Below are 27,389 nucleotides of genomic sequence, written 5' to 3' on the forward strand. Positions count from 1 at the left end.
CGCTTGCTGATTGGCTGCTCCTGATCTTTGGCCTGCAGGCGGCGGGAAGAAGATGAGGCCTCGGCAGCTCCGGTTCGTCGGAGACCGGGAGGTTGTCGAGCTGATCCGGGAGAGGCGACAGGGTGAGCCCTGTTGTATTCGGGAGTCTTCCCGCTTGATACAGTATACCGGATTCCCCACCCCGTCCCCCCAACTTCCAATTAAGTACCTATCTGTTATAAACTATGTAGCATTGTACGCTATGGTGTTTCAAGTGCCCATCTAAATGCTTCTTAGCACGGTAGCACAGTTGCTTCACAGTTCCAGGGTCCCTAGGTTTGATTCCTGCTTGGGTCACTCTCTTCTAGGAGTCTGCACGTTATCCCCGTGTCTGTGTGGGTTCCCACCACCATCTGGGTGAAAGGTCTTCCTCAAATCTCTCATGTTCTAACTCCTGATAACTTGCTTCCACACTCTTTTTCCAAGGGCAAAAAGGTGCAGTCCCTCGAACTAGGATAGGTCACTATGCTCTGCATGTGGTTTAACCCAGGCTTTGTGTAGCTGTAGTATTCTACATATTCTACCCCTCTAGGTATACTGGCTAACATTCCATTCCACCTCCCAGGTACCGGGCATTGGCAACCATGGACCTCCACCTAATTGGTCCATGTTGATGCTTGGCAGCATACTTCAATGGTTTGCTGTTGTCTTTACAGAATAGTTGACCAGACAACTCTCCCTCTCTTGCTGCCTGCCGTCAGGTGTGTTGGAAGGATTTATGAGTTGATACTCAACCTGTTTCGCCACGTTATGAATGCACCTTCCTCGGCCATCAGGTCCTGGAGTGGAACTGGAACCTGGAGCTTCTGGCTCAGGCAGGGATGCTAACCCCTGCTCCACAATGCATCCCTAACTTTCTATTAGTCTTTTCAATTTTTCTATCTGCCACTATGTTTAATAATTTGTGTGGAGACAAATCTCTGGACCCCACTGTTTCTAGCTTCTCGTCATTTAACAGTAATTCAGATTTATCTTTCCTTAATCCAAACCCCTCCCTTTCCTCTGCAATCCATCTCACATATCTACGCACCCACTGTACATCTCATTGTGTCTTTGAAATTTTCTACTCCATGCTACCTGTTAGTGTCACCAATCTGTGTGCTATCAGCAATCATGGATGTGGCGTTCTTTCATTTTACACAAGCCATTAATAAATATGGGTAAAAGGCAGCATGGTGGCACAGTGGGTTAGCCCTGCTGCCTCATGGCACCGAGGTCCCAGGTTTGATCCTGGCTCTGGGTCACTGTCCATGTGGAGTTTGCACATTCTCCCCATGTTTGTGTGGGTTTTGCCCCCCCCCCAACCCAAAGATGTGCAGGCTAGGTGGATTGCCCACGCTAAATTGCCCCTTAATTGGAAAAAATGAATTGGGCACTCTAAATTTAAAAAAATAAAAATAAATATGGGTAATTTTTGAGGCTCCTATCACAGAACTTTGGTGGAATGTGTCCAATCCCTGGCTTCCAATTTGACCGTTATCCAGACTTGATGCCTGATCAATCTCCTAACAATAAATTCCATCAAACTGTAATTTGAGCAATTGGAAAGTGGACCCACTGTGATCATCTTATGGCTATAAACTCTTCACTGGCATGTCTGCTGATTCAGTCACATTATTCAAATTCAGTTATACTCATTGAACATGACATGCCCCTTTTCACAAAGTAATATTGGTTCTCTCCAATCACCTCACATTTCACTCAATTACTCCAGTCTTTATTCCAGTGTTTTCCCACTAGAGGTGCTGGGCTTAACTGGTTTGTAATTTTTTTGCATTCCTCTTTCTCACCTTTCTCAATATTGTCATGTGAAAGTCCCTGGAGAAAAGTGTGTTTCATCAAACGGTTCAGTGATGTCATTGTGTGATGGAGGTGGAATGTGATTCTGTCCTTCACTTTCGTTTTGAGCTGGGAGCTGCTGAGCGTTTTAGTTTCGCTTTCAGTTTGAGAACTGCATTCAAACAAGGAGCTGTATATCTCCTCTCTCTAAAGAATGTCCTCCAAATCATTTGATGATTTCAAACTAATACTTGTTTCTGTAGATAATTTAAACTTACTGTTTTTGCTAAAAGGGTATTTGACTTATGGATGTTGTTTGGAAAGTTATTAAGGGTTACCTATAGAGTATTATATCTGGGGATTATCAGTGTTGGTAGTTGATCAGATGTTTACTGTGTGTTTATAAAATATTAACTGGATTCATAGAATAAACATTGTTTTGTTTTTAAAATACTTTTAGTTCTCCCTTGCATCACACCTTTACACTTGTAAAGTGGGCCCTTGTGCTCCCATAACCAAAATCTGTTCAAAGTTGTGCGTCAGGTGAACTCCATGATATACTTTGGTGTTCTCTAAACCCTGGCCCATATCTCCTTTGTGGCTTTGTCAGGTTTTTGTTTTATATTTTATTGCAGTTCATTCAGAGGTCGTGCAACATAAAAGGTATTGTTACATAGTGTGCTTTCTGTTTTTCTGTATAAATCTGTTTCTCTGGTGTGCATTTCCGTGTCACACTTGTGTGCTGTCTCCCCCACCTCCGTTACCCCTTAACTGTAGTTCTCTTGTACATATTTGCCTTTACCATGTATCTCTCCCTGTTCTCTCTCCTTGTGTTCATTCTGCTTCCCTGCTCCTGTTTGCCAGTTTACTGCAATGACTGCATCGCTTTTTTTAAATAATTTTTTTTTTAAATAAAAAATTTAGAGTACCCAATTATTTTTTTTCCAATTAAGGGGAAATTTAGCATGGCCAATCCGCCTACCCTGCACATCTTTAGTTTAAAAATAAATTTAAGAGTACCCAATTATTTCTTTTCCAATTAAGGGGCAATTTAGCGTGGCCAATCCACCTAACCTGCGCATCTTTTGGGCTGTTGGGGTGAGACCCACGCAGATACGGAGAATGTGCAAACTTCACACACAGTGGCCCAAGGCCGGGTTCGAACCAGGGTTCTTAGCACCGCTTCATTATAAAGGGACTCTACAGTACCACAGTTTCTTGATGACTTTTCGGGTATTAATGAGTTTCTTGACTCCTTTTTCCAGGTATTACCCAGAAAAACAATGCGCCTCGGGCACTGGTAATTGTGAAGAAAGCTTCCCAGAAATGGGAGAAGGTGGAGGAAGATCTGGAGAGTTTGGAAACCTTCAGAGAGCGTGATTATGTGGAGGCCCTTGGAGTAGACGACTCAGGTACTGGATATACCTTGAGCTGTTCACACATTTCTGCCAAGGGAGTTGGTGGTGTAACCAATAATGTCTCTAGTAGATTTGAGGTTGGTGAGCAAGACCAGGTTGGAAAGCAGTTATTCTAGGTTCAGAGGGAGGGGTCAGTGTGCTGATACAGGGATTCACAGCTGTATACAATGTCATGTTTCGGTAACAAGAGTCCTGCAATCTGATGAAATACCAGGAGCCTTGGAGCAGAATCTGTTCAACACCATATTTCTGAAGTTGCTGCATTTGCAGAAACTGAGCTGCAGACAGTCAGTGACTGAGAGGCCACCTGTCCATGGACATTGATAAAATCTGAATGGTTTGTGTTTGCAGGTTGCCAGGGTGACTCCGCTGATGGGTTCGCTGCAGCCGGCCGCGCTGTATTTACCTTTCAAACCATCAAAAAGGCAGACAAGATGGCCAAGCTGGGTGAGTTTGTACTGTTTCATCCAGGTGTGTGAGAGAGAGACACGATGAGGAAAGCAAGTCTCCCCAGGCAAGGGCGAGTGACTGAGCTGTCAGTCTGCAACCAGCCAATAAAATCCTTTTCCTGGTCTTAGCCCATCATAGGGACATTACCAGCTTTCAATATTCAGATTCAGCATAGAACATTACAATACGGATGGTAAGGTGGTGCGTGGTTAGCACTGCTGCCTCACGGCGCTGAGGACCCGGGTTTGATCCCAGCCCCGGGATCACTGTCCATATGGAGTTTGCACATTCTCCCTGTGCCTGCCTGGGTCTCGCCCCCACAACTCAAAGATGTGCAGGGTAGGTGCATAGGCCAAGGTACATTGCCCTTTTTAAAAAAAAAAAAGAACATTACAATACAGCAGAGGCTTAGATACAGAGTAAAGCTTCCTCTACATTGTCCTCATCAAACACTCCAGGATAGGTACATCGCGAGGTTAGATATAGAGAAACCTCCCTCTACACTGTCTCCATCAAACACTCCCAGGGCAGGTACAGCACGGGGTTAGATACAGCGAAAATCTCCCTCCACACTGCCCCCATCAAACACTCTTAAGGACAGGTACAGCGTGGGGTTGGATACAGAATAAAGCTCCCTCTACCCCAGTGTTTTTCAAACTTTTTTTCCCGGGACCTACGCTGGCCAACCTTCGGGACCCACTCCACATTCGCTATCCCAGTCTATCCTGAGTCAAGGCCGTGTTTGGGACACAAAAGTATTCTTGCCTAGGCAAGGGAAGGAAGGAAAAACATCTAGTTTTCCTGTTCATAATGACTATGCAGTAGTCCCTGGGGAATGGAGTTTATGTCAGCATTGAGTGAGGACAGGATCAGACATGCACAGCTGTGATTGATGTCCTCCTGTTGATGAAAATTCACTGTCCAGGGCCACACATGAAAGATACTGGAGGTATTATGTGAATCATTAATCCTTGGTGGAAGGACATTTTCATAGAACTTACAGTGCAGAAGGAGGCCATTTGGCCCATCGAGTCTGCACTGGCTCTTGGAAAGAGCACCCTACCCAAGACCACACCTCCACCCGATCCCCATAACCCAGTAACCCCACCCAACACTGGGCAATTTTGGACACTAAGGGCAATTTAGCATGGCCAATCCACCTAACCTGCACATCTTTGGACTGTGTGGGAGGAAACTGGAGCCACCCGGAGGAAACCCATACAGACACGGGGAGAACGTGCAGACTCAGCACAGACAGTGACCCAAGCCGGGAATCGAACCTAGGACCCTGGAGCTGCGAAGCAATTATGCTAACCACCATGCTACCGTGCTGCCCCATGTATACATTAAATTAATGGCCTATTGTCACTGGGTGCTCTATCTTGGACGCTGAGTACTTGCATGTTTCTTGACGAAGGTGCCCGTGAAGCAGAGGACCAACCGCAACGTCTTGCTGGGATATTTTCTCTGGGGCTCATAAGAACATTCACCTTTTCAAAGTCAAAGATTCGGGTCACCAGCAAGCGACACCAATATTCCTTTCCCCAGACCACGTCTAGGTTTTACAAGGTTCCGATTTTCACAAATCGGCTCCACACTCCTGCTTGTTGAAAACATTCAGTCCAAATACAAACCACCAGCTGCATCATTTCCCATCAATACGCGGGGAACTTGTGCAGAATTGGCGCCTTCCCCACCCACCATGACCAGAGTATATTGCCCATCGGGATTGGTTTTCAGAAGACTTTCCAATTATATAGACCAAAACTCAAAGCACTGAAAAGGAAACATTTTTGGAAATGTTGCTTTATTCCAATGCGTTGTAAGTGAAGCTTGTTTTTTTAATTAAAACTAACCGCCAACGACAGTAAGTTGCTCACTGTCAGGCAAACCTTTGACCGGAAAGGAGTGAAAAATCAAGTGGCTCCTTTGAATTTGATATTCGGTTCCAAAATCTGGTACGGTTGCAAGGACAAGGAAATGAAAGATCTTTCTACCTGTCTTTCAATCAAACATTCCTTTGTGCTTACAGAGAAAGTGCTCCAGGGATTGCTGCTATGCTAACAGAGAGAGGGTGGTGCTGTTGGGAAGAGAACGGATTTTGAAGCATTTATGTGGCAGCTGGAGCTGGGCAATCGCTGAGAAGCCTTTGGAGCTTGTTGGGTAGCTTGATGCAAGGACGTGTGTGTGCTGGGGCTGTGGCACACTTACACCCTTCAGTGGTGTTACCTCTGAGCTTGAGTCTTCTTGAAAAATACATTTAGAATACCCAATTCTTTTGTTTTCAATTAAGGGGCAATTTAGCGTGGCCAATCCACCCAACCTGCACATCTTTGGATTGTGGGGGTGAGACCCACGCTGACACGGGGAGAATGTGCAAACTCCACACGGACAGTGACCCGGGTCCGGGATCGAACCCGGGTCCTCGGTAGCCTGGGGCAGCAGTGCTAACCACTGCCAGCCAGCTTCATACTGAGTCAATGGCTTGTTAAATTCTTGCTCTAACAGGGGAGCGGCTTCTCTCTGATATACAGTAAGAAGTCATACAACACCAGGTTAATTTCCAACATGTTTGTTTCGGATCACTCGCTTTTGAAGCGCAGCTTCTTCCTCAGGTGAATGAGGAATATCCAGAATTGTTACCGGCTGTGTGTATTCCACGACCCTTCTGTCACCCCGGGTGGGTCGCGTCTCACACTTAGAAAAACCCTGCTCTACACTGTCCCCATCAAACACCCCCAGGACAGGTACAGCACAGGGTTAGATACAGGGTAAAGCTCCCTCTACACTGTCCCCATCAAACACTCCCAGGACAGGTACAGCACAGGGTTAGATACAGAGTAAAGCTCCCTCTACACTGTCCCCATCAAACACCCCCAGGACAGGTACAGCACAGGGTTAGATACAGAGTAAAGCTCCCTCTACACTGTCCCCATCAAACATGGAATACTGGGCTAGGTACAGGTAGGAAAGTAGGTGGGGGACACGTGGGAGAGTTGTGGAGAGTGACCCCTTTCTATGGGTGGGGATGGAGGTGTCTCTAACAACCCTCTTTCCCCGGATTGGGTCTTGGGTGGATGATTGAGACCGTTTGATATTTCAGTCGCTCATCCATCCTATTTTGACTCGCAGCTTCTGAACTCGCCCGGACGCCTGGGAAAAGTGTCAAGCTCTGTGCAGCCGAGAGGGGATTGGCAACAGATCAGGCTGGAAAACGAGGTGAGTCGACCGATCCTGACTAACTTTGAATCGCATGATACAACTGGACAACAGGCTGTAGCAATGTTTAATAAGCAGGGTAATGACTACATTGTAATAAATGCTGCTGTCCTTAATCCCTGCTTGTATAGATATCACTGTTTCTCAGCGTCTGGGCACTGTTGGCAGGCTGCGCAACTATGAAGGCACCACAGCTGACTGCCTTCACTCTGAGCTTTGCCTTTCACTCTTTTTGCCTCCCTAAATCCCCATCACCGTAGCATCTACCTACATTCTCATCTCCAGCTCCCACCTTCAGTATCACAGGACAGTGATCAGGTTCTGGACTCTAGGCTGACACTGGCTTTCCTGTCTCTCTCCTAACCTGGAGCACCGCGGCGCGGAGGGGCCCCGCTCCTTCCCATGCGGGGCGCGGAGGGGCCCCGCTCCTTCCCTTGCGGGGCGCGGAGGGGCCCCGCTCCTTCCCTTGCGCGGCGCGGAGGGGCCCCGCTCCTTCCCTTGCGCGGCGCGGAGGGGCCCCGCTCCTTCCCTTGCGCGGCGCGGAGGGGCCCCGCTCCTTCCCTGGCGGGGCGCGGAGGGGCCCCGCTCCTTCCCTTGCGCGGCGCGGAGGGGCCCCTCTCCTTCCCTTGCGCGGCGCGGAGGGGCCCCGCTCCTTCCCTTGCGTGGCGCGGAGGGGCCCCGCTCCTTCCCTTGCGCGGCGCGGAGGGGCCCCGCTCCTTCCCTTGCGCGGCGCGGAGGGGCCCCGCTCCTTCCCTTGCGCGGCGCGGAGGGGCCCCGCTCCTTCCCTTGCGCGGCGCGGAGGGGCCCCGCTCCTTCCCTTGCGCGGCGCGGAGGGACCCCGCTCCTTCCCTTGCGCGGCGCGGAGGGACCCCCGCTCCTTTTCCTTGCGCGGCGCGGAGGGGCCCCGCTCCTTCCCTTGCGCGGCGCGGAGGGGCCCCGCTCCTTCCCTTGCGCGGCGCGGAGGGGCCCCGCTCCTTCCCTTGCGCGGCGCGGAGGGGCCCAGCTCCTTCCCTTGCGCGGCGCGGAGGGGCCCCGCTCCTTCCCTTGCGCGGCGCGGAGGGGCCCCGCTCCTTCCCTTGCGCGGCGCGGAAGGGCCCCGCTCCTTCCCTTGCGCGGCGCGGAGGGGCCCCGCTCCTTCCCTTGCGCGGCGCGGAGGGGGCCCCGCTCCTTCCCTTGCGCGGCGCGGAGGGGCCCAGCTCCTTCCCTTGCGCGGCGCGGAGGGGCCCCGCTCCTTACCTTGCGCGGCGCGGAGGGGCCCCGCTCCTTCCCTTGCGCGGCGCGGAGGGGCCCCGCTCCTTCCCTTGCGCGGCGCGGAGGGGCCCCGCTCCTTCCCTTGCGCGGCGCGGAGGGGCCCCGCTCCTTCCCTTGCGCGGCGCGGAGGGGCCCCGCTCCTTCCCTTGCGCGGCGCGGAGGGGCCCCGCTCCTTCCCTTGCGCGGCGCGGAGGGGCCCCGCTCCTTCCCTTGCGCGGCGCGGAGGGGCCCCGCTCCTTCCCTTGCGCGGCGCGGAGGGGCCCCGCTCCTTCCCTTGCGCGGCGCGGAGGGGCCCCCGCTCCTTCCCTTGCGCGGCGCGGAGGGGCCCCGCTCCTTCCCTTGCGCGGCGCGGAGGGGCCCCGCTCCTTCCCTTGCGCGGCGCGGAGGGGCCCCGCTCCTTCCCTTGCGCGGCGCGGAGGGGCCCCGCTCCTTCCCTTGCGCGGCGCGGAGGGGCCCCGCTCCTTCCCTTGCGCGGCGCGGAGGGGCCCCGCTCCTTCCCTTGCGCGGCGCGGAGGGGCCCCGCTCCTTCCCTTGCGCGGCGCGGAGGGGCCCCGCTCCTTCCCTTGCGCGGCGCGGAGGGGCCCCGCTCCTTCCCTTGCGCGGCGCGGAGGGGCCCCGCTCCTTCCCTTGCGCGGCGCGGAGGGGCCCCGCTCCTTCCCTTGCGCGGCGCGGAGGGGCCCCGCTCCTTCCCTTGCGCGGCGCGGAGGGGCCCCGCTCCTTCCCTTGCGCGGCGCGGAGGGGCCCCGCTCCTTCCCTTGCGCGGCGCGGAGGGGGCCCCGCTCTTTCCCTTGCGCGGCGCGGAGGGGCCCCGCTCCTTCCCTTGCGCGGCGCGGAGGGGCCCCGCTCCTTCCCTTGCGCGGCGCGGAGGGGCCCCGCTTCTTCCCTTGCGCGGCGCGGAGGGGCCCCGCTCCTTCCCATGCGGGGCGCGGAGGGGCCCCGCTCCTTCCCTTGCGGGGCGCGGAGGGGCCCCGCTCCTTCCCTTGCGCGGCGCGGAGGGGCCCCGCTCCTTCCCTTGCGTGGCGCGGAGGGGCCCCGCTCCTTCCCTTGCGCGGCGCGGAGGGGCCCCGCTCCTTCCCTGGCGGGGCGCGGAGGGGCCCCGCTCCTTCCCTTGCGCGGCGCGGAGGGGCCCCTCTCCTTCCCTTGCGCGGCGCGGAGGGGCCCCGCTCCTTCCCTTGCGTGGCGCGGAGGGGCCCCGCTCCTTCCCTTGCGCGGCGCGGAGGGGCCCCGCTCCTTCCCTTGCGCGGCGCGGAGGGGCCCCGCTCCTTCCCTTGCGCGGCGCGGAGGGGCCCCGCTCCTTCCCTTGCGCGGCGCGGAGGGGCCCCGCTCCTTCCCTTGCGCGGCGCGGAGGGGCCCCGCTCCTTCCCTTGTGCGGCGCGGTGGGGCCCCGCTCCTTCCCTTGCGCGGCGCGGAGGGGCCCCGCTCCTTCCCTTGCGCGGCGCGGAGGGGCCCCGCTCCTTCCCTTGCGCGGCGCGGAGGGGCCCCGCTCCTTCCCATGCGGGCCGAGGAGGGGCCCCGCTCCTTCCCTTGCGCGGCGCGGAGGAACCGCCTTAATCCCTCAGCAGTCACCCAGTCTCAGCATCGCAGCCATTCAAATGTCTTCTTACTGCCCTCTGTGTTACAGTCGCTGAGGTTGAACAAATCTCTTTTTTTTCCCCCAGGACATTCGATCCAGAGCAAGACCCCGTCAAAGGTTAGCAAGGAGCAGCCCGCCAGCTTGTCCGCCTGCATTGCCCTGGAGTTAGAGAGTAACAAATCTCAGAGCTGCATGGGATCAATCATGGCAACCTGCAGAATCGACCTTGCCCCATGAATCCATGCTGTACCTGTCCTGGGAGTGTTTGACGGGGACAGTGTCGAGGGAGCTTTACTCTGTATCTAACCCTGTGCTGTACCTGTCCTGGGAGTGTTTGATGGGGACAGTGTCGAGGGAGCTTTACTCTGTATCTAACCCCATGTTGTACCTGTCCTGGGAGTGTTTGATGGGGACAGTGTAGAGGGAGCTTTACTCTGTATCTAACCCCATGTTGTACCTGTCCTGAGAGGGTTTGATGGGGACAGTGAAGAGGGAGCTTTACTCTGTGTTTAACCCTGTCCTCACTCCTGACCCAGGACCTAACATTGTGAATTGTACCGAGCGCCATGCACTGTACTGAGTGACCTGTAACTGTGTTTGATAAGATTGGCACAGACTGTCATGGTTTCTGATCTGCATGATGTATCACTGATCCTGTGACCCAGTCCATATTGATCTGCAAGTTGTATCCAATGAACTGTCGTCTATAATTTTTCCAATTAAGGGACAACTTTGCGTGGCCAATCCACCTACTCTGCACATTTTTGTGTTGTGGGGGTGAGACCCATGCAGACACGGGGAGAATGTGCAAACTCCACACGGACAGTGACCCGGGGCCGGGATTGAACCCGTGTCCTCTGCTGCATGAGGCAGCAGGGCTAACCACTGCTCCACCATGCCCTCTTTACTCTGTGGTTACTATGTGATTGAGGAAGTGGTGTCCAGGCTGTTGGGCTGTTTGTGAAGGCTGCTTTGTGTGGGTTGTCTGTGTTCTGAGTTGAAATTTGTTCCCCACAGGGGAAGAGGCAATTTGTGTCAACAACCCCCTACAGACTGAGGAAGCGGCTCACTGGTGAGTGTGGGGAGAGTGGGAGTGGGTAGGGGAGAGTGGGAGTGAGTAGGGGAGAGTGGTGGTGGTGGGGGGGGGGGGCAGTGTTTGGGACAGTGCTGTGGGGAGGCGGGCTTTGGATAGTTGTGTGTGTGTTGGGGTGGGGGTGTGTGTGTTGGGGTGGGGGTGTGTGTGTGTGGAGGGGGTGTGTGTGTGTGGAGGGGGTGTGTGGTGTGTGGAGGGGGTGTGTGTGTGTGGAGGGGGGTGTGTGTGTGTGGAGGGGGTGTGTGTGTGTGGAGGGGGTGTGTGTGTGTGGAGGGGGTGTGTGTGTGTGGAGGGGGTGTGTGTGTGTGGAGGGGGTGTGTGTGTGTGGAGGGGGTGTGTGTGTGTGGAGGGGGTGTGTGTGTGTGGAGGGGGTGTGTGTGTGTGGAGGGGGTGTGTGTGTGTGGAGGGGGTGTGTGTGTGTGGAGGGGGTGTGTGTGTGTGGAGGGGGTGTGTGTGTGTGGAGGGGGGTGTGTGTGTGTGGAGGGGGTGTGTGTGTGTGGAGGGGGGTGTGTGTGTGTGGAGGGGGTGTGTGTGTGTGGAGGGGGTGTGTGTGTGTGGAGGGGGTGTGTGTGTGTGGAGGGGGTGTGTGTGTGTGGAGGGGGTGTGTGTGTGTGGAGGGGGTGTGTGTGTGTGGAGGGGGTGTGTGTGTGTGGAGGGGGTGTGTGTGTGTGGAGGGGGGGTGTGTGTGTGTGGAGGGGGTGTGTGTGTGTGGAGGGGGTGTGTGTGTGTGGAGGGGGTGTGTGTGTGTGGAGGGGGTGTGTGTGTGTGGAGGGGGTGTGTGTGTGTGGAGGGGGTGTGTGTGTGTGGAGGGGGTGTGTGTGTGTGTGGAGGGGGTGTGTGTGTGTGTGTGGAGGGGGTGTGTGTGTGTGTGGAGGGGGGTGTGTGTGTGTGTGGAGGGGGTGTGTGTGTGTGTGTGGAGGGGGTGTGTGTGTGTGTGGAGGGGGTGTGTGTGTGTGTGGAGGGGGTGTGTGTGTGTGTGGAGGGTGTGTGTGGTGTGTGTGTGTGTGGGGGGTATGTGTGGGGTGGGGGGTATGTGTGTGGTGGGGGGGGTGTGTGGTGGGTGGGGGGGTGTGTGTGTGTGGTGGGGGGTGTGTGTGGTGGGTGGTGGGGGGTTGTGTGTGTGGTGGTGTGTGGTGGTGTGTTGTGTGTGTGTGTGTGGTGGGGGGTGTGTGTGTGTGTGTGTGGGGTGGGGGGTGGGTGTGTGTGTGTGTGGTGTGGTGGGGGGTGGTGGGTGTTGTGTGTGGTGGGGGGGGGTGTGTGTGGGGTTGGGGGGGTGTGTGTGGTGGGGGGGTGTGTGTGGTTGGGGGGGTGTGTGGTGGTGGGGGGGTGTGTGTGGTGGGGGGGGTGGTGTGTGGGTGGGGGGGTGTGTGTGGTGGGGGGGGTGTGTGTGGTGGGGGGGTTGTGTGTGTGTGGGGGGGTGTGTGCGGTGTGGTGTGGGGGGTGTGTGCGTGGTTGGGTTGGGGGTGTGTGCGTGTGTGGTGGGGGGGTGTGTGCGTGTGTGGTGGGGGTGTGTGTGTGGTGGGTGGTGTGTGTGGTGGGGGGTGTGTGCGTGTGTGGTGGGGGGGTGTGTGCGTGTGTGGTGGGGGGTGTGTGCGTGTGGTGGGGGTGTGTGCGTGTGTGGTGGGGGTGTGTGCGTGTGGTGGGGGGTGTGTGCGCGTGTGGTGGGGGGTGTGTGCGCGTGTGTGGTGGGGGGTGTGTGTGTGGGTGGGGGTGTGTGTGTGGTGGGGGGTGTGTGGTGGGGGTGGTGGTGGGGGTGTGTGTGTGGTGGGGGGTGGTGTGTGTGGTGGGGGGTGTGTGTGTGGTGGGGGTGTGTGTGTGGTGGGGGGTGTGTGGTGTGGTGGGGGTGTGTGTGTGGTGGGGGTGTGTGTGTGGTGGGGGTGTGTGTGTGGTGGGGGTGTGTGTGTGGTGGGGGTGTGTGTGTGGTGGGGGGTGTGTGTGTGGTGGGGGTGTGTGTGTGGTGGGGGTGTGTGTGTGGTGGGGGTGTGTGTGTGTGGTGGGGTGTGTGTCTGTGTGTGGTGGGGGTGTGTGTCTGTGTGTGGTGGGGGTGTGTGTCTGTGTGTGGTGGGGGGGTGTGTCTGTGTGTGGTGGGGGGGGTGTGTCTGTGTGTGGGTGGGGGGGTGTGTCTGTGTGTGGTGGGGGGGTGTGTCTGTGTGTGGTGGGGGGGTGTGTCTGTGTGTGGTGGGGTGTGTGTGTGTGGTGGGGTGTGGGCGTGTGGTGGGCCGTGTGTGTGTGTGTTGGGGGGGGGTATGTGTTTGTGTATGTGTGTTTGATGGGGCGAGTGTATAGTGTGTTGGGCTGAGGAGGTGTATGTCGGGATGTGTGTGGGGGGGTGGGTGTGTGGTGTTTGGGAGAGGGTGTGGGGAAAGAGAGCTGCGATGTACCAAGGGAGGCTCGCGGTGGGCAGAATCTGTTTGAGTTCCTGATGTGTAAGCTTGAGACTGGCACCATAGGGATGCCCCAGCATTGAACAAAGTATAAATGGGAGGATTCCCAGTGACAGAACCGGCTCCCCACGGCCTGGAGCAAAGCAACTGTTCAGACTATCGAATGAGGGAAAAAGGAGCTGACTGTCCACTCCCAGGACACGGGGTGAAGGGGCTACACCCACTTGCAGGACAGAGGGTGAAGGGGGGGCCTGTCCGCTCCCCAGACCGAGTTTAGCTGTTAATTGTTTGTCCCAGATTCGGCTGATGTGAGTAGTGGCAGCGAGAGCGATTACTCTGCATCGGAATCAGAGGGTGGAGAGGAATGTTCCCAAGCCTCCGAATGCAGGCAGATTCCGGAAACAGTGGCTCCTGCTCCGACTCCAGGAAAAACGCCAGCCAAGAAGTCCAGGAAAGTGGCCCAGGTGAGCTCAGCACAGCTTGGTGAAATTGACTTTAACCCTGGTGAGGGTGGTGGTTGCAGAGTGGGTAGATGCTGCTGCTCTCTTCCAGAACCTGTTGTGGTTAACCGACCCCACCGGCCTGATGGACTTGCTTCCTTCTTGTGACAAGATCTGGGAATGTCCTGAGACACAGGCCTGTGCTGTTTGTAAGGAGAGAAAGCTGGTGCAGCCCAGGCTCCAGGCCCGGGACCCAGGTCCAGGCCTGATGTATGTAATCTCGGTGTAATGGGATTTCTGATGCTGTAATCGGTTTCTTCCCCCTGATTTTGGGTGGTGAGCAGACTGCTCCTGAGTGTTGTTTGTGCTGTACCCCATTTTCTAACGCCATTTGTTGTTTCTGACACTGTCTCCAGTGACGATGAATGAACTGGGAGCTTTCTCTGTGCTGGTTGTTCAGACGATTCGCTGCCCTAACCCCCCTCCCTGGGTTGCTACAACTTTGCTGACGTTTCATCTTCTCTTTAAGCCAAGCCACGTTGAGCTCTACTTCGAAGCTCACAGCAGTTCAAAGGTCCTGACCTCCGACCGCACGCTACAGAAGCTACAGACCCCGAAGTTAGATCAGGTACATGTTGTCGGGGGTTTGATCGATTGGGGGTTTTTTGTTAGTTAATCAGGAGTTAGAGAATCATGATGGTTGGACAGTAGTTAAAGATACAGATCAACGGGAAAACTGGAAGAGAGACTGGTCGCCCCCACCTGCTCCGCCCCTTTGGTCGCCCCCACCTGCTCCGCCCCTTTGGTCGCCCCCACCTGCTCCGCCCCTTTGGTCGCCCCCACCTGCTCCGCCCCTTTGGTCGCCCCCACCTGCTCCGCCCCTTTGGTCGCCCCCGCCTGCTCCGCCCCTTTGGTCGCCCCCGCCTGCTCCGCCCCTTGGTCGCCCCCCGCCTTCTCCGCCCCTTTGGTCGCCCCCGCCTGCTCCGCCCCTTTGGTCGCCCCCGCCTGCTCCGCCCCTTTGGTCGCCCCCGCCTGCTCCGCCCCTTTGGTCGCCCCCGCCTGCTCCGCCCCTTTGGTCGCCCCCGCCTGCTCCGCCCCCTTTGGTCGCCCCCTGCCTGCTCCGCCCCTTTGGTCGCCCCCCGGCCTGCTCCGCCCCTTTGGTCGCCCCCGCCTGCTCCGCCCCTTTGGTCGCCCCCGCCTGCTCCGCCCCTTGGTCGCCCCCGCCTGCTCCGCCCCTTTGGTCGCCCCCGCCTGCTCCGCCCCTTTGGTCGCCCCCGCCTGCTCCGCCCCTTTGGTCGCCCCCGCCTGCTCCGCCCCTTTGGTCGCCCCCGCCTGCTCCGCCCCTTTGGTCGCCCCCGCCTGCTCCGCCCCTTTGGTCGCCCCCGCCTGCTCCGCCCCTTTGGTCGCCCCCCCCTGCTCCGCCCCTTTGGTCGCCCCCCGCCTGCTCCGCCCCTTGGGTCGCCCCCGCCTGCTCCGCCCCTTGGGTCGCCCCCGCCTGCTCCGCCCCTTGGGTCGCCCCCGCCTGCTCCGCCCCTTGGGTCGCCCCCGCCTGCTCCGCCCCTTGGGTCGCCCCCGCCTGCTCCGCCCCTTGGGTCGCCCCCACCTGCTCCGCCCCTTGGGTCGCCCCCACCTGCTCCGCCCCTTGGGTCGCCCCCACCTGCTCCGCCCCTTGGGTCGCCCCCACCTGCTCCGCCCCTTGGGTCGCCCCCACCTGCTCCGCCCCTTGGGTCGCCCCCACCTGCTCCGCCCCTTGGGTCGCCCCCACCTGCTCCGCCCCTTGGGTCGCCCCCACCTGCTCCGCCCCTTGGGTCGCCCCCACCTGCTCCGCCCCTTGGGTCGCCCCCACCTGCTCCGCCCCTTGGGACGCCCCCACCTGCTCCGCCCCTTGGGTCGCCCCACCTGCTCCGCCCCTTGGGTCGCCCCCACCTGCTCCGCCCCTTGGGTCGCCCCCACCTGCTCCGCCCCTTGGGTCGCCCCCACCTACTCCGCCCCTTGGGTCGCCCCCACCTGCTCCGCCCCTTGGGTCGCCCCCACCTGCTCCGCCCCTTGGGTCGCCCCCACCTGCTCCGCCCCTTGGGTCGCCCCCACCTGCTCCGCCCCTTTGGTCGCCCCCACCTGCTCCGCCCCTTTGGTCGCCCCCACCTGCTCCGCCCCTTTGGTCGCCCCCACCTGCTCCGCCCCTTTGGTCGCCCCCACCTGCTCCGCCCCTTTGGGTCGCCCCCACCTGCTCCCGCCCCTTTGGTCGCCCCCACCTGCTCCGCCCCTTTGGTCGCCCCCACCTGCTCCGCCCCTTTGGTCGCCCCCACCTGCTCCGCCCCTTTGGTCGCCCCCACCTGCTCCGCCCCTTTGGTCGCCCCCACCTGCTCCGCCCCTTTGGGTCGCCCCCACCTGCTCCGCCCCTTTGGTCGCCCCCACCTGCTCCGCCCCTTTGGTCGCCCCCACCTGCTCCGCCCCTTTGGTCGCCCCCGCCTGCTCCGCCCCTTGGGTCGCCCCCGCCTGCTCGGCCCCTTGGGTCGCCCCCGCCTGCTCCGCCCCTTGGGTCGCCCCCGCCTGCTCCGCCCCTTGGGTCGCCCCCGCCTGCTCCGCCCCTTGGGTCGCCCCCGCCTGCTCCGCCCCTTGGGTCGCCCCCCGCCTGCTCCGCCCCTTGGGTCGCCCCCGCCTGCTCCGCCCCTTGGGTCCCCCCGCCTGCTCCGCCCCTTTGGTCGCCCCCGCCTGCTCCGCCCCTTTGGTCGCCCCCCGCCTGCTCCGCCCCTTTGGGTCGCCCCCGCCTGCTCCGCCCCTTTGGTCGCCCCCGCCTGCTCCGCCCCTTTGGTCGCCCCCGCCTGCTCCGCCCCTTTGGTCGCCCCCGCCTGCTCCGCCCCTTTGGTCGCCCCCGCCTGCTCCGCCCCTTGGGTCGCCCCCGCCTGCTCCGCCCCTTGGGTCGCCCCCACCTGCTCCGCCCCTTCGGTCGCCCCCGCCTGCTCCGCCCCTTCGGTCGCCCCCGCCTGCTCCGCCCCTTCGGTCGCCCCCGCCTGCTCCGCACCTTCGGTCGCCCCCACCTGCTCCGCCCCTTTGGTCGCCCCCACCTGCTCCGCCCCTTTGGTCGCCCCCACCTGCTCCGCCCCTTCGGTCGCCCCCACCTGCTCCGCCCCTTCGGTCGCCCCCACCTGCTCCGCCCCTTCGGTGGCCCCCACCTGCTCCGCCCCTTCGGTCGCCCCCACCTGCCCCGCCCCTTCGGTCGCCCCCACCTGCTCCGCCCCTTTGGTCGCCCCCGCCTGCTCCGCCCCTTTGGTCGCCCCCACCTGCTCCGCCCCTTTGGTCGCCCCCGCCTGCTCCGCCCCTTTGGTCGCCCCCACCTGCTCCGCCCCTTTGCTCGCCCCCACCTGCTCCGCCCCTTTGCTCGCCCCCACCTGCTCCGCCCCTTTGCTCGCCCCCACCTGCTCCGCCCCTTTGCTCGCCCCCACCTGCTCCGCCCCTTTGCTCGCCCCCACCTGCTCCGCCCCCACCTGCTCCGCCCCCACCTGCTCCGCCCCCACCTGCTCCGCCCCTTTGGTCGCCCCCACCTGCTCCGCCCCTTCGGTCGCCCCCACCTGCTCCGCCCCTTCGGTCGCCCCCACCTGCTCCGCCCCTTCGGTGGCCCCCACCTGCTCCGCCCCTTCGGTCGCCCCCACCTGCCCCGCCCCTTCGGTCGCCCCCACCTGCTCCGCCCCTTTGGTCGCCCCCGCCTGCTCCGCCCCTTTGGTCGCCCCCACCTGCTCCGCCCCTTTGGTCGCCCCCGCCTGCTCCGCCCCTTTGGTCGCCCCCACCTGCTCCGCCCCTTTGCTCGCCCCCACCTGCTCCGCCCCTTTGGTCGCCCCCACCTGCTCCGCCCCTTTGCTCGCCCCCACCTGCTCCGCCCCTTTGCTCGCCCCCACCTGCTCCGCCCCTTTGCTCGCCCCCACCTGCTCCGCCCCCACCTGCTCCGCCCCCACCTGCTCCGCCCCTTCGGTCGCCCCCACCTGCTCCGCCCCTTTGGTCGCCCCCACCTGCTCCGCCCCTTTGGTCATACACCTTGCCACCGAGCTCCAGGTGCCGAGGCTGTAAGCTGACTGCTTGCTTTCCGTTCTGATTCAGGAGACCTTAACGAGGCTACTGAGTGACGATAGTTCATCCTTTGCAGGAGAGCTCAGGCAGCTCAAGGAGGAACATGAGAAACTGTTTCACAAGTGGATGCTGCAGACACAGTGAGTAGAAGATACAAGACCCTCGATTGAATGATTAATGTGTCTGAAATTGCAGTGTCCAACACTGCAGCACAGTTAGTTATTCAGCTGTTCATCTGTTTCCTCTTTTTCTCTCTCCTCTCTTTCCCCCCCCCACTCCCACTTCTAGATTGGGATTCAGTCTCATCTTGTATGGTCTTGGTTCCAAGCGGGAGTTGCTGGAAGAATTCCGCTCTACGATGCTGGAAGGGACAGTCCATGTGGTGGTGAATGGATTTTTCCCGAGTATTACACTTAAATCAGTGAGTATCTGCGGAGCAATGACCCTGAAGTCAAACCAAGAAAGCTGCTGAGGGAGAAGGTTTTTGATTTTACCAGGACTGAACTAAGAGTGAATCCTGGACAGGAGGAACCCTTTTCGCCCAGCTGCCCTGTCAGGGGAGAGGAGAGGCTGGGGGAGGGGGCTGGACCTTGTGGGGGATTGGGGTGAAGGTGTGGGGGTGTTGGGGAGAAGTGTAGGGAGCGGGAAGGATTTGAAAGGAGCGAGGTGGGGGGGACGGTTTGACTGTTCAGAGTCACAGTGACATGTTAACCGAATGTTTGTTTGTGTCGCAGATTCTGAACTCTGTAACAGAGGAGGTTTTGGAACATGAAGGTAGCTTCCGTAACCCCGTGGATCAGCTCAACTTCATCATCAGGGCATTTGAAGAGGGTGTGTATCTGCAGAGTATGTTTACAGAGGGTGCTACAGACCCATGGAGGGATCTGTGACCTGTGGTGTGTTTAGGGGAGGAGGGGCGGTGGAGCTGTGTGGAAGGGCCTCACACTGTTGGGTTTTGGAGAGTATTTATTTGTGTGTTTCTCGCTGTCAGATTCCACACTGGATCTTTATCTTCTCATCCATAACATCGACGGACAGATGCTGCGAGGGTGCCGGAACCAGCAGATACTGAGCCAGCTCAGTACCATTCCTGGAATCCACCTCATTGCATCCATTGACCACCTGAATGCCCCTCTGAGTGAGTAACCTTGGTCTGTCCTGCTGTGCCCCAGTGGGTGGGGGTGTGTGTGTGTGTGTCTGTGGGTGCACACACACAGGGTTCAATACAACACTTACCCCTGTATGATGCCTTGAACCTCGGTGTGTTGGTGAAAGTGTTTTCTGGTCTCTGGCTCCCTGCTCTGGGCAGACAGATCGTCAGTGCTTCCTCTCCGACCACACCCTTCTCTGCTGCCTTGACGATGGGGTAAGAAGGCCCAGATCGATTGAGGAAAGGCCATGGAGCCGGTAGATCTGGGCTCGAACATGCTGTCTTCCCTGTTAGAAGGGGCGGGATGGTCTACAAATGGCAAACTCCGAATAACTGGGTGAGCCCCTGTCTATGATGGGGCTGAACTGGGTGGTTACAGGGGGTGGGGGCATTCTGTAGGTGTGTGGGGGCTGATGGCGTATGCCTCTGTGTTCGGGAGATGTTCGGGGTTTGGGTGGGTGAGAATCCTCTCTCTGGCTTCAGGAGACTGTCTGACCCTGTTGTGTTGTGGTTGCTGTTTGGCAGTGTGGGATCAGACTCGAAGCTGTCTCTTTAACTGGCTGTGGTACGAGGTGACAACCTTCAAACCTTACACCGAGGAGACCTCGTACGAGAACTCGCTCCTGGTGCGACAGTCGGGAGCCTTGGCACTGAGCTCACTGACTCACGTACTGCGCAGTCTCACCCCCAACGCCAGGTAATGGGCTCAGGCTGGCAGAGGGGGGCAGTGCGCTGACTGAATCAAGGGGGGGGGTGATGTGGGTTAGGGAGCATGAACATGACCCACGAATATCCCGTGAGTAGACGCTGAATGTGAACCATGCAGTGGGAATGAAGTTTGCAAATAATCGCGGGGATTGGGGAACTCTGAATTCTCTAACCAGGAAATGTTGAGGAGGTTGGGCCTGTGCTCATTGGAGTTGAAAAGAATGAGGGGTGATCTTATTGAAGCGTAAACAATCTTGAGGAAGATTGGCAAGTTAGATACTTGAAGAAATCTAGAACTAGGTGACACACTTTGAAAAGAAGGAGTCTCTCATTTAAGACTGTGATGAGGAAGAATTTCTTCTGAGGGTCATTAAGCTCTGGAATTCCCATCCTCCAGGGAGCAGTAGAGGCTGGGTCAGAGTCCTAGTTTTACAGCACACAAGAGGCCCTTTGCGCCTGTGCCAACCATCAAGCACCTATATTCCAGCACTTGTAAGCTGTGGCATTTCAAATGCTCATCTAAATGCTTCTTAAATGTTGAGGGTTCCCGCCTCTACCACACTTTCAGGCAGTGAGTTCCAGATGCCCCCACTCTCTGGATGATTTTCCTCACATCCCCTGCAGACCTCCTGCCCATTACCTTAAAATCTTATCTACCTATCCTGCTGCCTTGAGGGATCTATGGACATACACCCAAAGGTCCCTCCGGTCCTCTGTTCTTCCTCACGTCCTCCTGTTCATTGTGTATTCTCTTGCCTCGTTAGTCCTCAGAAAGTGCATCATCTCTCTCTTTGCAGGGTTAAATTCCATTTGCCACTGTGCCCATCTGACTAGTCCATCTACATCACCTTGCAATCTACGGCTTTCCTCCTCACTAGTCCTATACCACCAATTTTTGTGCCATCTGCAAACTTGACAATCATACCCCCACCCCTCCAAATTAATGTGCACCTACTGACGACAAGCAATCCACCACCGATCCCTGTAGAGCACCACTGGACACCAGCTTCCAGTCACAAAAATAACCAGTGGCCATCACCCTCTGCTTCCTGCCACTAAGCCAGTCTTGGATCCAATTTACCAAATTGCAGGATCCCATAGGTTCTTACCTTCTTGATCAGTCCCCCCCCCCCGCCTCCCCCCAGACAAAGCCATGCTGACTGTCTTTGATTAATCCTTGCCTCTCCAAGTGGAGATGAATTCTGTGTCTCAATGTTTCCAACAATTTCCCTACCACTGATGTTAGACTGACTGGCCAATAATGACCTTTTTGTTCCCTCCACCCCTCTTGAATAATAGTACCACATTAGCTGTCCTCCAGTCCTCTGTCCTCTGGCACCTATCCTGTGGCCAGAGAGGATTTGAAAATTAGCGTCAGAACCCCTACAATTTCCTCTCACAGCAGACTAGGCCACGTCTCATCTGAGCCTCGGGGATTTATCCAATTTTAAGCCCACTAAAACCATTAATACCTCTGCACATATCTGCACTTCTATCTCTCCCTGACTGTTTGTGTGCCTCCGTGCACCCGAACAGGCGCCGGAATGTGGTGACTAAGGGATTTTCACAGTAACTTCATTAGTGTTAATGTAAGCCGACTTGTGACAATAAAGATCATTATTATTATAGTACACTCCCAGCAATGTGATTGCCCCCTTTTTGTTTCCAGATTCTATCCATATGGCCTCATTTAAGGTGAACTCTCTCTTTTTCTCTTCTTTCTCCACCCCCCCCCCCCCCCCCCCCCCCCCGGCCAAATTAGTTTAAAATACCCCAAACAACACTCCCCGCAAGGATGTTAAACCCATTCCGGTTTCGATCCAACTTGTGCAGGTCTCCCCTTCCCCAGAAACCATCCCAGTGAACCCGGAAACTAAAGCTTCCCCCCTGCACCATCTCTTCAGCTTCGCATTGATATGTTCTATCCTCCTATTCCTATATTCACTGGTAATGGCACTAGGAATAATCCAGAGATTACAACCTTTTGAGGTCCCGCTTTTCAATCTGCTACCAGCTCCCTAAATCTTATTGCAGGACTTCATCCCTCTTTCTATCTATGTCATTGGTACCAATGTGAATCACAACCTCTGACTGTTCACCACCTTCAGAATGCCCTGCAACTGTTCAATGATATTCCTGGCACCAGGTAGGCAACACACCATCCTGGGGTCACGTCTGTGTCCGCAGAAACGCCTGTCTGCACCCATCACTGTTCAATCTCCTACTTGCTCTTCCATTCGTAATCCTCCCCCATTGTGCCACCACAGTGCCGCGAACCTGGCTCTGGATGTAGTCTCCATAAGAACCGTCGCCCTCACTGTTTTCCAACATAATGGTTCTCGAGAGAGATGCACTCTGGGGCTTTCGCGACTACCTGCCTGCCTCCCCCCCCCCCCCCCTTCTGACTGGTTATCCATTCCCTCTCTGACTGCACTTTGCCAAATCTAAAAACGTGCTATCCGCCAACCTCTCAGTCTCACAAACGCATGGCTGAGCCTCCAGCCGACGCTCAAGCTCCGAAACCGAGAGTTCAAGCTGGTCAAACCACTGGCACTTCAAAGGAGCGTCTACGAATTCCTATATGTTGCAGGCAGCGCAACACACGGGACTGAGTCTCCCCACCAAACTTTAGTTAAAAGGCTCTTACTGTAAATTTAGACCCAGTAGAAATTTATTTAAGATTTTTTAAATGCTAAAACTGTTTCCTTCCCTTAACGAGGCTTTTTAAAAAAAAAATTAAAATTTAGAGTACTCAATTCATTTTGTTTTTCAATTAAGGGGCAATTTAACATGGCCAATCCACCTGCACATCTTTGGGTTGTGGGGGCAAAACCCACACAAGCATGGGGAGAATGTGCAAACTCCACACGGAGAGTGACCCAGAGCCGGGATCGAACCTGGGACCTCGGTGTCGTGAGGCAGTAATGCTAACCACTGTGCCACCGTGCTGCCCCTTAACTTGACTTTAAAGTGGAAAAAACACCTTGCCCACGACCTACCCTGTGTGTTGGGAGTACTCTGCTCTGATCCGCTGCTCCCTCACAAGTCAGCTCCTGTTGTTGTAACTTAACCATTGTTATCTATATTCCTCAGTCGTTTATATGTATCAATTTTCTACACTAGATCCTTCCTCCTTTTCTCCAAATTCCCAATGGAGCCACTCTGTTCAGAAGTCACTCCTTTTCGGAATCCCTCTGCTGCCCGCCCAGCTCAGGCCACTTTGCTTTTATACTATTCCCAAGATCCCAGCAATGACACCTGGTTATTGGCATCTATTCAAAAGCAAATGCTTGCAACTGATTGACCGTTAGCTGCCAGTGGTAGACAGTCATGATTGACAAGGGAGTTGAGGGTTATGGGGGACAGACAGGAAAGTGGAATTGAGGCCACAATCTGATCAGGCTTGATGTTGTAGAATGACAGGGCAGGCTCGAAGGGCTGAACGGCCTACCTACTCCACCTAGTTCTTGTGTTTTGACATATTCTCTGTTCTGCCGCAGGGGAATATTTAAGCTCCTGGCTCAGTTTCAGTTGGAGAACAAGGATAACCCAGGTAAGGGGCTGGTTTAGCACAGTGGGCTACACAGCTGACTTGTAATGCAGAACAATGTCAGCAGCGCGGGTTCAATTCCTGTACTGGCCTCCCCAAACAGGTGCAGGAATGTGGCGACTAGGGCTTTTCACAGTAACTTCATTGAAGCCTACTTGTGACAATAAGCGATTATTATTATTAAGGGTGGGAAGAAAGTGTGAAAGGAAATGGGTGGGATGGTACAGGAGGCGACGGAACGGCTCAGCCAGCCACTGGTTCATGTTCTGTGGAGGGGCAAGACTTGCATGAGCCTACAATATTTGCTGCCAGTCCCAACACCATTGCCTGCATTGTCTTAAGCAGGATGGTGGTAAGGGGCAATTTGGCGTGCCTAATCCACCTACCCTGCACATCTTTGGGTTGTGGGGGTGAAACCCAACCAGACATGGGGAGATGTGCAAACTCCACACTGACAGTGACCGGGGGCTGGAATGAACCCGGGTCCTCGGTGCTGTCAGGCAGCAGTGCTAGCCACTGAGCCACCGTGCTGCCCCACAACTGCCACTCTTGAGGCTTGGACAGTGCATGGCTATCTATTGTGTTTCTCCCAGTGTTGGCTGCCCAAGTTGAGCCTTTTAACTGGGTCGTTAAACTGGCTATGTGACTGTGTCTCTCCCTTTTGAGTAGGATCCCACTAAATTCCAATCTTTACCCTCTTTTCCTCAGGCATGTCCTTCCAGGATTTCTACCAGCGATGTCGTGATGCTTTCTTGGTGAACAGCAACCTCACTCTGCGAGCACAGCTCACTGAATTTCGAGACCACAAACTCATCAGGAATAAAAAGGTAAGAAACAATCCACCCCACCTGAGCCAAGTGAGGAACCATCCCTGCCATGTACATACCTGAGCCAGGTGGACAGCATGGTGGCACAGCGGTTAGCACTGCTGCCTCACGATATCAAGGTCCCAGGTTTGATCCCAGCTCTAGGACACTGTCCGTGTGGTTTGCACATTCTCCCTGTGTTTGCATGGGTTTCACCTAAATTTAAAAAAAAACACCTGAGCTAGGTGAGGAACTTGTCTCCCAAAGCAGGATTCCTGCCTATTATAGCTCTCATCCAATTATAGACCCAACAGTTTTACAACAATAAATGGTTACCATTACTGAGACTCTCTTTTAATTCCAGATTAATTAAATTTAAATTTGGCTGCCATGGTGCAAGTTGTACCTATGTCACCAGAACATGAACCTGGGCCTCTGGATTTTTAGTCTATTGATGTGATCACTACGTCATTGTCTCCTGTTACATTCATGGTGCTTGCAGAATATCCATGGTTAACTTGTAGCTGAAGACTGTTTGAGTGGGTCAATGTCTGTTGGATTAAGTCTTCTGTTTGGATTTTCCAGGGTGCTGATGGTGTCGAATATCTCATCATCCCTGTCGATGTGGCTACACTCAGCAACTTCCTTGAAACGGAGGATAGGGCGACCTAAATTGAAGGGATGGATCCCCGGGAATCCCGATGGCTGCAGAATCCCAGGAATGAGGAAATTCCTTGCCCCAATCACTAGAACATCTTCAGTGCCTCGTGTTCAATGTGAGGGGTCAGAATGGAGATCTGCACTCCAGTGAGCCTTGCTTGTTTAGTATCCGGTAACCAGGTTAACCCTCCCTCCTATATCTGAGTTCCTGGAGTGAGAGCGCCTCGGTTTAGAGGGTGAGTTTCCAGTGCTATTCCCCTTTGGCAGGCTGATATTTTGGGTGGGTTGTTGCCCAATCTGCATGGATATTCTTTTTTTTTTGCTCCAGAAGGTTCCACCTGATGTTTAAAACCTGGTTATTTTGTTTACCGACTTCACATACCTGCTGTTATTGGCAAAGTTTTGTAAACCGATAAAAATTTCTATTAAAAGATGTTTCTCAATCTGCCACAGACTGCTTTGCGAGGCATGTTGAATTGAATTTCTTTACTCTCCCCCCGACTCCCTTCCCCCTCTCTTGCCGAGCTGCTATGTATGCAAGAGATTCTGTGCTGATGAAATGTATTTAACCTCTTTCTGCTCCCTTGTTCTCACTGAACCTGCTGATGGTCCCATTGCTCTCTGCTTTTGTGAACTATTCCTCTCCACACGTTCTTCCCCTCCTATTAACACCATCCCCACTCCGCTCAAAGAAAATCTCCATCCTCACCAATTAACCCTCCCCTCCATCTCTCATTTCTAAGTCTTCGAACTTCCCAAGTTTGTGCCCACCTTTCCCATAACTTGAATCTTTTTCAATTGGATTTCCTGCACTACCTCGGCACTAGAAGGGAACTAGTTGGTCACAAACGATGTCTGCTGTGACTGTGGTAAATTATCCCCCTTGATATTTCCTTACCTGCTTGCAGCCTTTAATACAGTTCGATCACACAGTCTTTCGCCTGGTCCAATCACGGGCAGGGAATCACCAGCCATATCCTCTCCATCGCCGAGATCGTCCGTTTCTGCCTCAGCTCATTGACGGGAATCCTCATCCATGTTTTTGTTATTATCAGACTCGCCACTTTGATTCAAATGCTGTTCATGAACCTAAACTCATCCAAACCTGAGTGTACGGGCAACACTCGGTTCACTCACCATCCCTGTGCTCGCTGACCTACATTGGCTTTTGGTTCGACAATACGTCTGATTCAAAATGTGCAAACCCTTTCATGGCCCTGCCCCTTTACATCTCTAACCTTTTTGAAACCACAATTCTAGCCTCTTGCCTGTTTTCAGCACTGAAAGCTAACGCGCAGGTGCAGCAAGCATTGGGAAGGCAAATGAAACGGTGGTCTTTAATCGCGACAGGATTTGAGTACGGGAGTAACGTCTTGCTGCTATCGTATAGAGCTTTGGTGAGACTGAGCCTGGCACATCGTGTACAACTTTGGTTTCCTTACCCAAGGAAGTCTTGCCACAGGAGGCGTGCAGCGGAGGCTCACCAGACTGATTCCTGGTGAATCTTTGGAATTCTGTATCCCAGAGGGTTGTGGAGACTCTGTCATTGAGCGTGTTCAAGACTGAGATTGATAAGATTTCTAGATATCAAGGGGTATGGAGATAGTGCGGGGAAGATGATGTTGCGTTAGGTCAGCCATGATCTAGTTAAATGGCAGAGCAGGCTCAAGGGGCTGAATGGCCTCCTGCTCCTGTTTTCTATGTTCCTGTCTGTCTGCAGCTGTGCCTTCAGCTGTCTAGATCCTAATGTCCTAGAATTCACAAACTTTTCTGCCCATCTTTCCTCAGGACGCTCTTTAAAATCTAACTCTATGGTCATGCTAATGCCTCCTTATGAGGCTCCAGTGCTTTTGTTTAATAGCACTGCTGTGAGGTGCCTTTGGTTGTTTTACGACATGAAAGGTGTTTGTGCAGCAGACGCATGCACAAGCAGGTTGTGTTGGCGATGGAAGAGCAATATTTGTGACACCACCTGGGGGCAGTCTATCACCATTTGGTCCAGTGAGTACATAGCCAAAGTTATTGAATAATACCTGTACACTGAGAATGGTGGAAACAATCCCATGACTGATTGGAGCTCTGTGCACTGACTGGATGCACTGGGAGCAGAATGTACTGTAGCAGCTCTGAAAATGTCACTGTGTATGGGCCACATTTTTCATCTTTCACATCAATATGATTACCATGTCAGCCTGGGTGGGTTTGCTGGTAAATGGAAGCTGGAGCACAGGGAATACATTGACTTGCCCTCCCGCAATATTTAGAGTGTAACTGAGCATCAGACTATCGCTAGGTGAATGTCGGGAGAGTATATAGCCAAACACCAGTTGAGGGATGGTACCATAAATACAATGGAATATTCTCCACTTGCCTGGATGAGTACAGCTGCCAACAACACACGAGAAGCTCAACACATCCAGGACAAAGCAGCTGCTTGATAACACACACGTCCACCAGCTTAACATTCCCTCCCCCCACCCCGGTGTCACGGGGGCAGCAGGGTGTACCATCTACAAGATGACTGCAGCAACTCCTCTTGACAGCACATTGGGGCCGCACGGTAGCACAGTGGTTAGCACTGTTGCTTCACAGCGCCAGGATCCCAGGTTCGATTCCGGCTTGGATCACTCTGTGGAGTCTGCATGTTCTCCCCGTGTCTGCATGGGTTCCTCTGGGTCCTCCGGTTACCTCCCACAATTCCTGAAAAATGTGCAGTTAGGTAATTTGGACATTCTAAATTCTCCCTCTGTGTACCCGAACAGGCGCCGGAATGTGGTGACGAGGGGATTTTCACAGTAACTTCATTG

At 55.9% G+C, this 27,389-nt stretch overlaps 1 protein-coding gene across 1 annotated transcript; it reads left to right on the plus strand.

Annotated features, from left to right (window-relative positions):
* LOC119959913 (origin recognition complex subunit 2-like) lies at positions 1 to 25,034 on the plus strand. The gene is made up of 16 exons (XM_038787920.1): positions 1 to 122; positions 3,084 to 3,230; positions 3,588 to 3,683; positions 6,819 to 6,905; positions 9,815 to 9,846; positions 10,747 to 10,801; positions 13,504 to 13,670; positions 14,176 to 14,274; positions 17,739 to 17,848; positions 17,997 to 18,129; positions 18,443 to 18,539; positions 18,700 to 18,846; positions 19,384 to 19,555; positions 23,067 to 23,119; positions 23,825 to 23,943; positions 24,508 to 25,034. The coding sequence occupies exons 1-16, from the start codon at positions 53 to 55 to the stop codon at positions 24,592 to 24,594; spliced, it is 1,671 nt and encodes a 556-aa protein (XP_038643848.1). The 5' UTR covers positions 1 to 52; the 3' UTR covers positions 24,595 to 25,034.
* Positions 25,035 to 27,389: the final 2,355 nt, after the last annotated feature.

This window comes from Scyliorhinus canicula, chromosome 2 (assembly GCF_902713615.1).
Source record: "Scyliorhinus canicula chromosome 2, sScyCan1.1, whole genome shotgun sequence".
Lineage (NCBI taxonomy): Eukaryota > Metazoa > Chordata > Chondrichthyes > Carcharhiniformes > Scyliorhinidae > Scyliorhinus > Scyliorhinus canicula.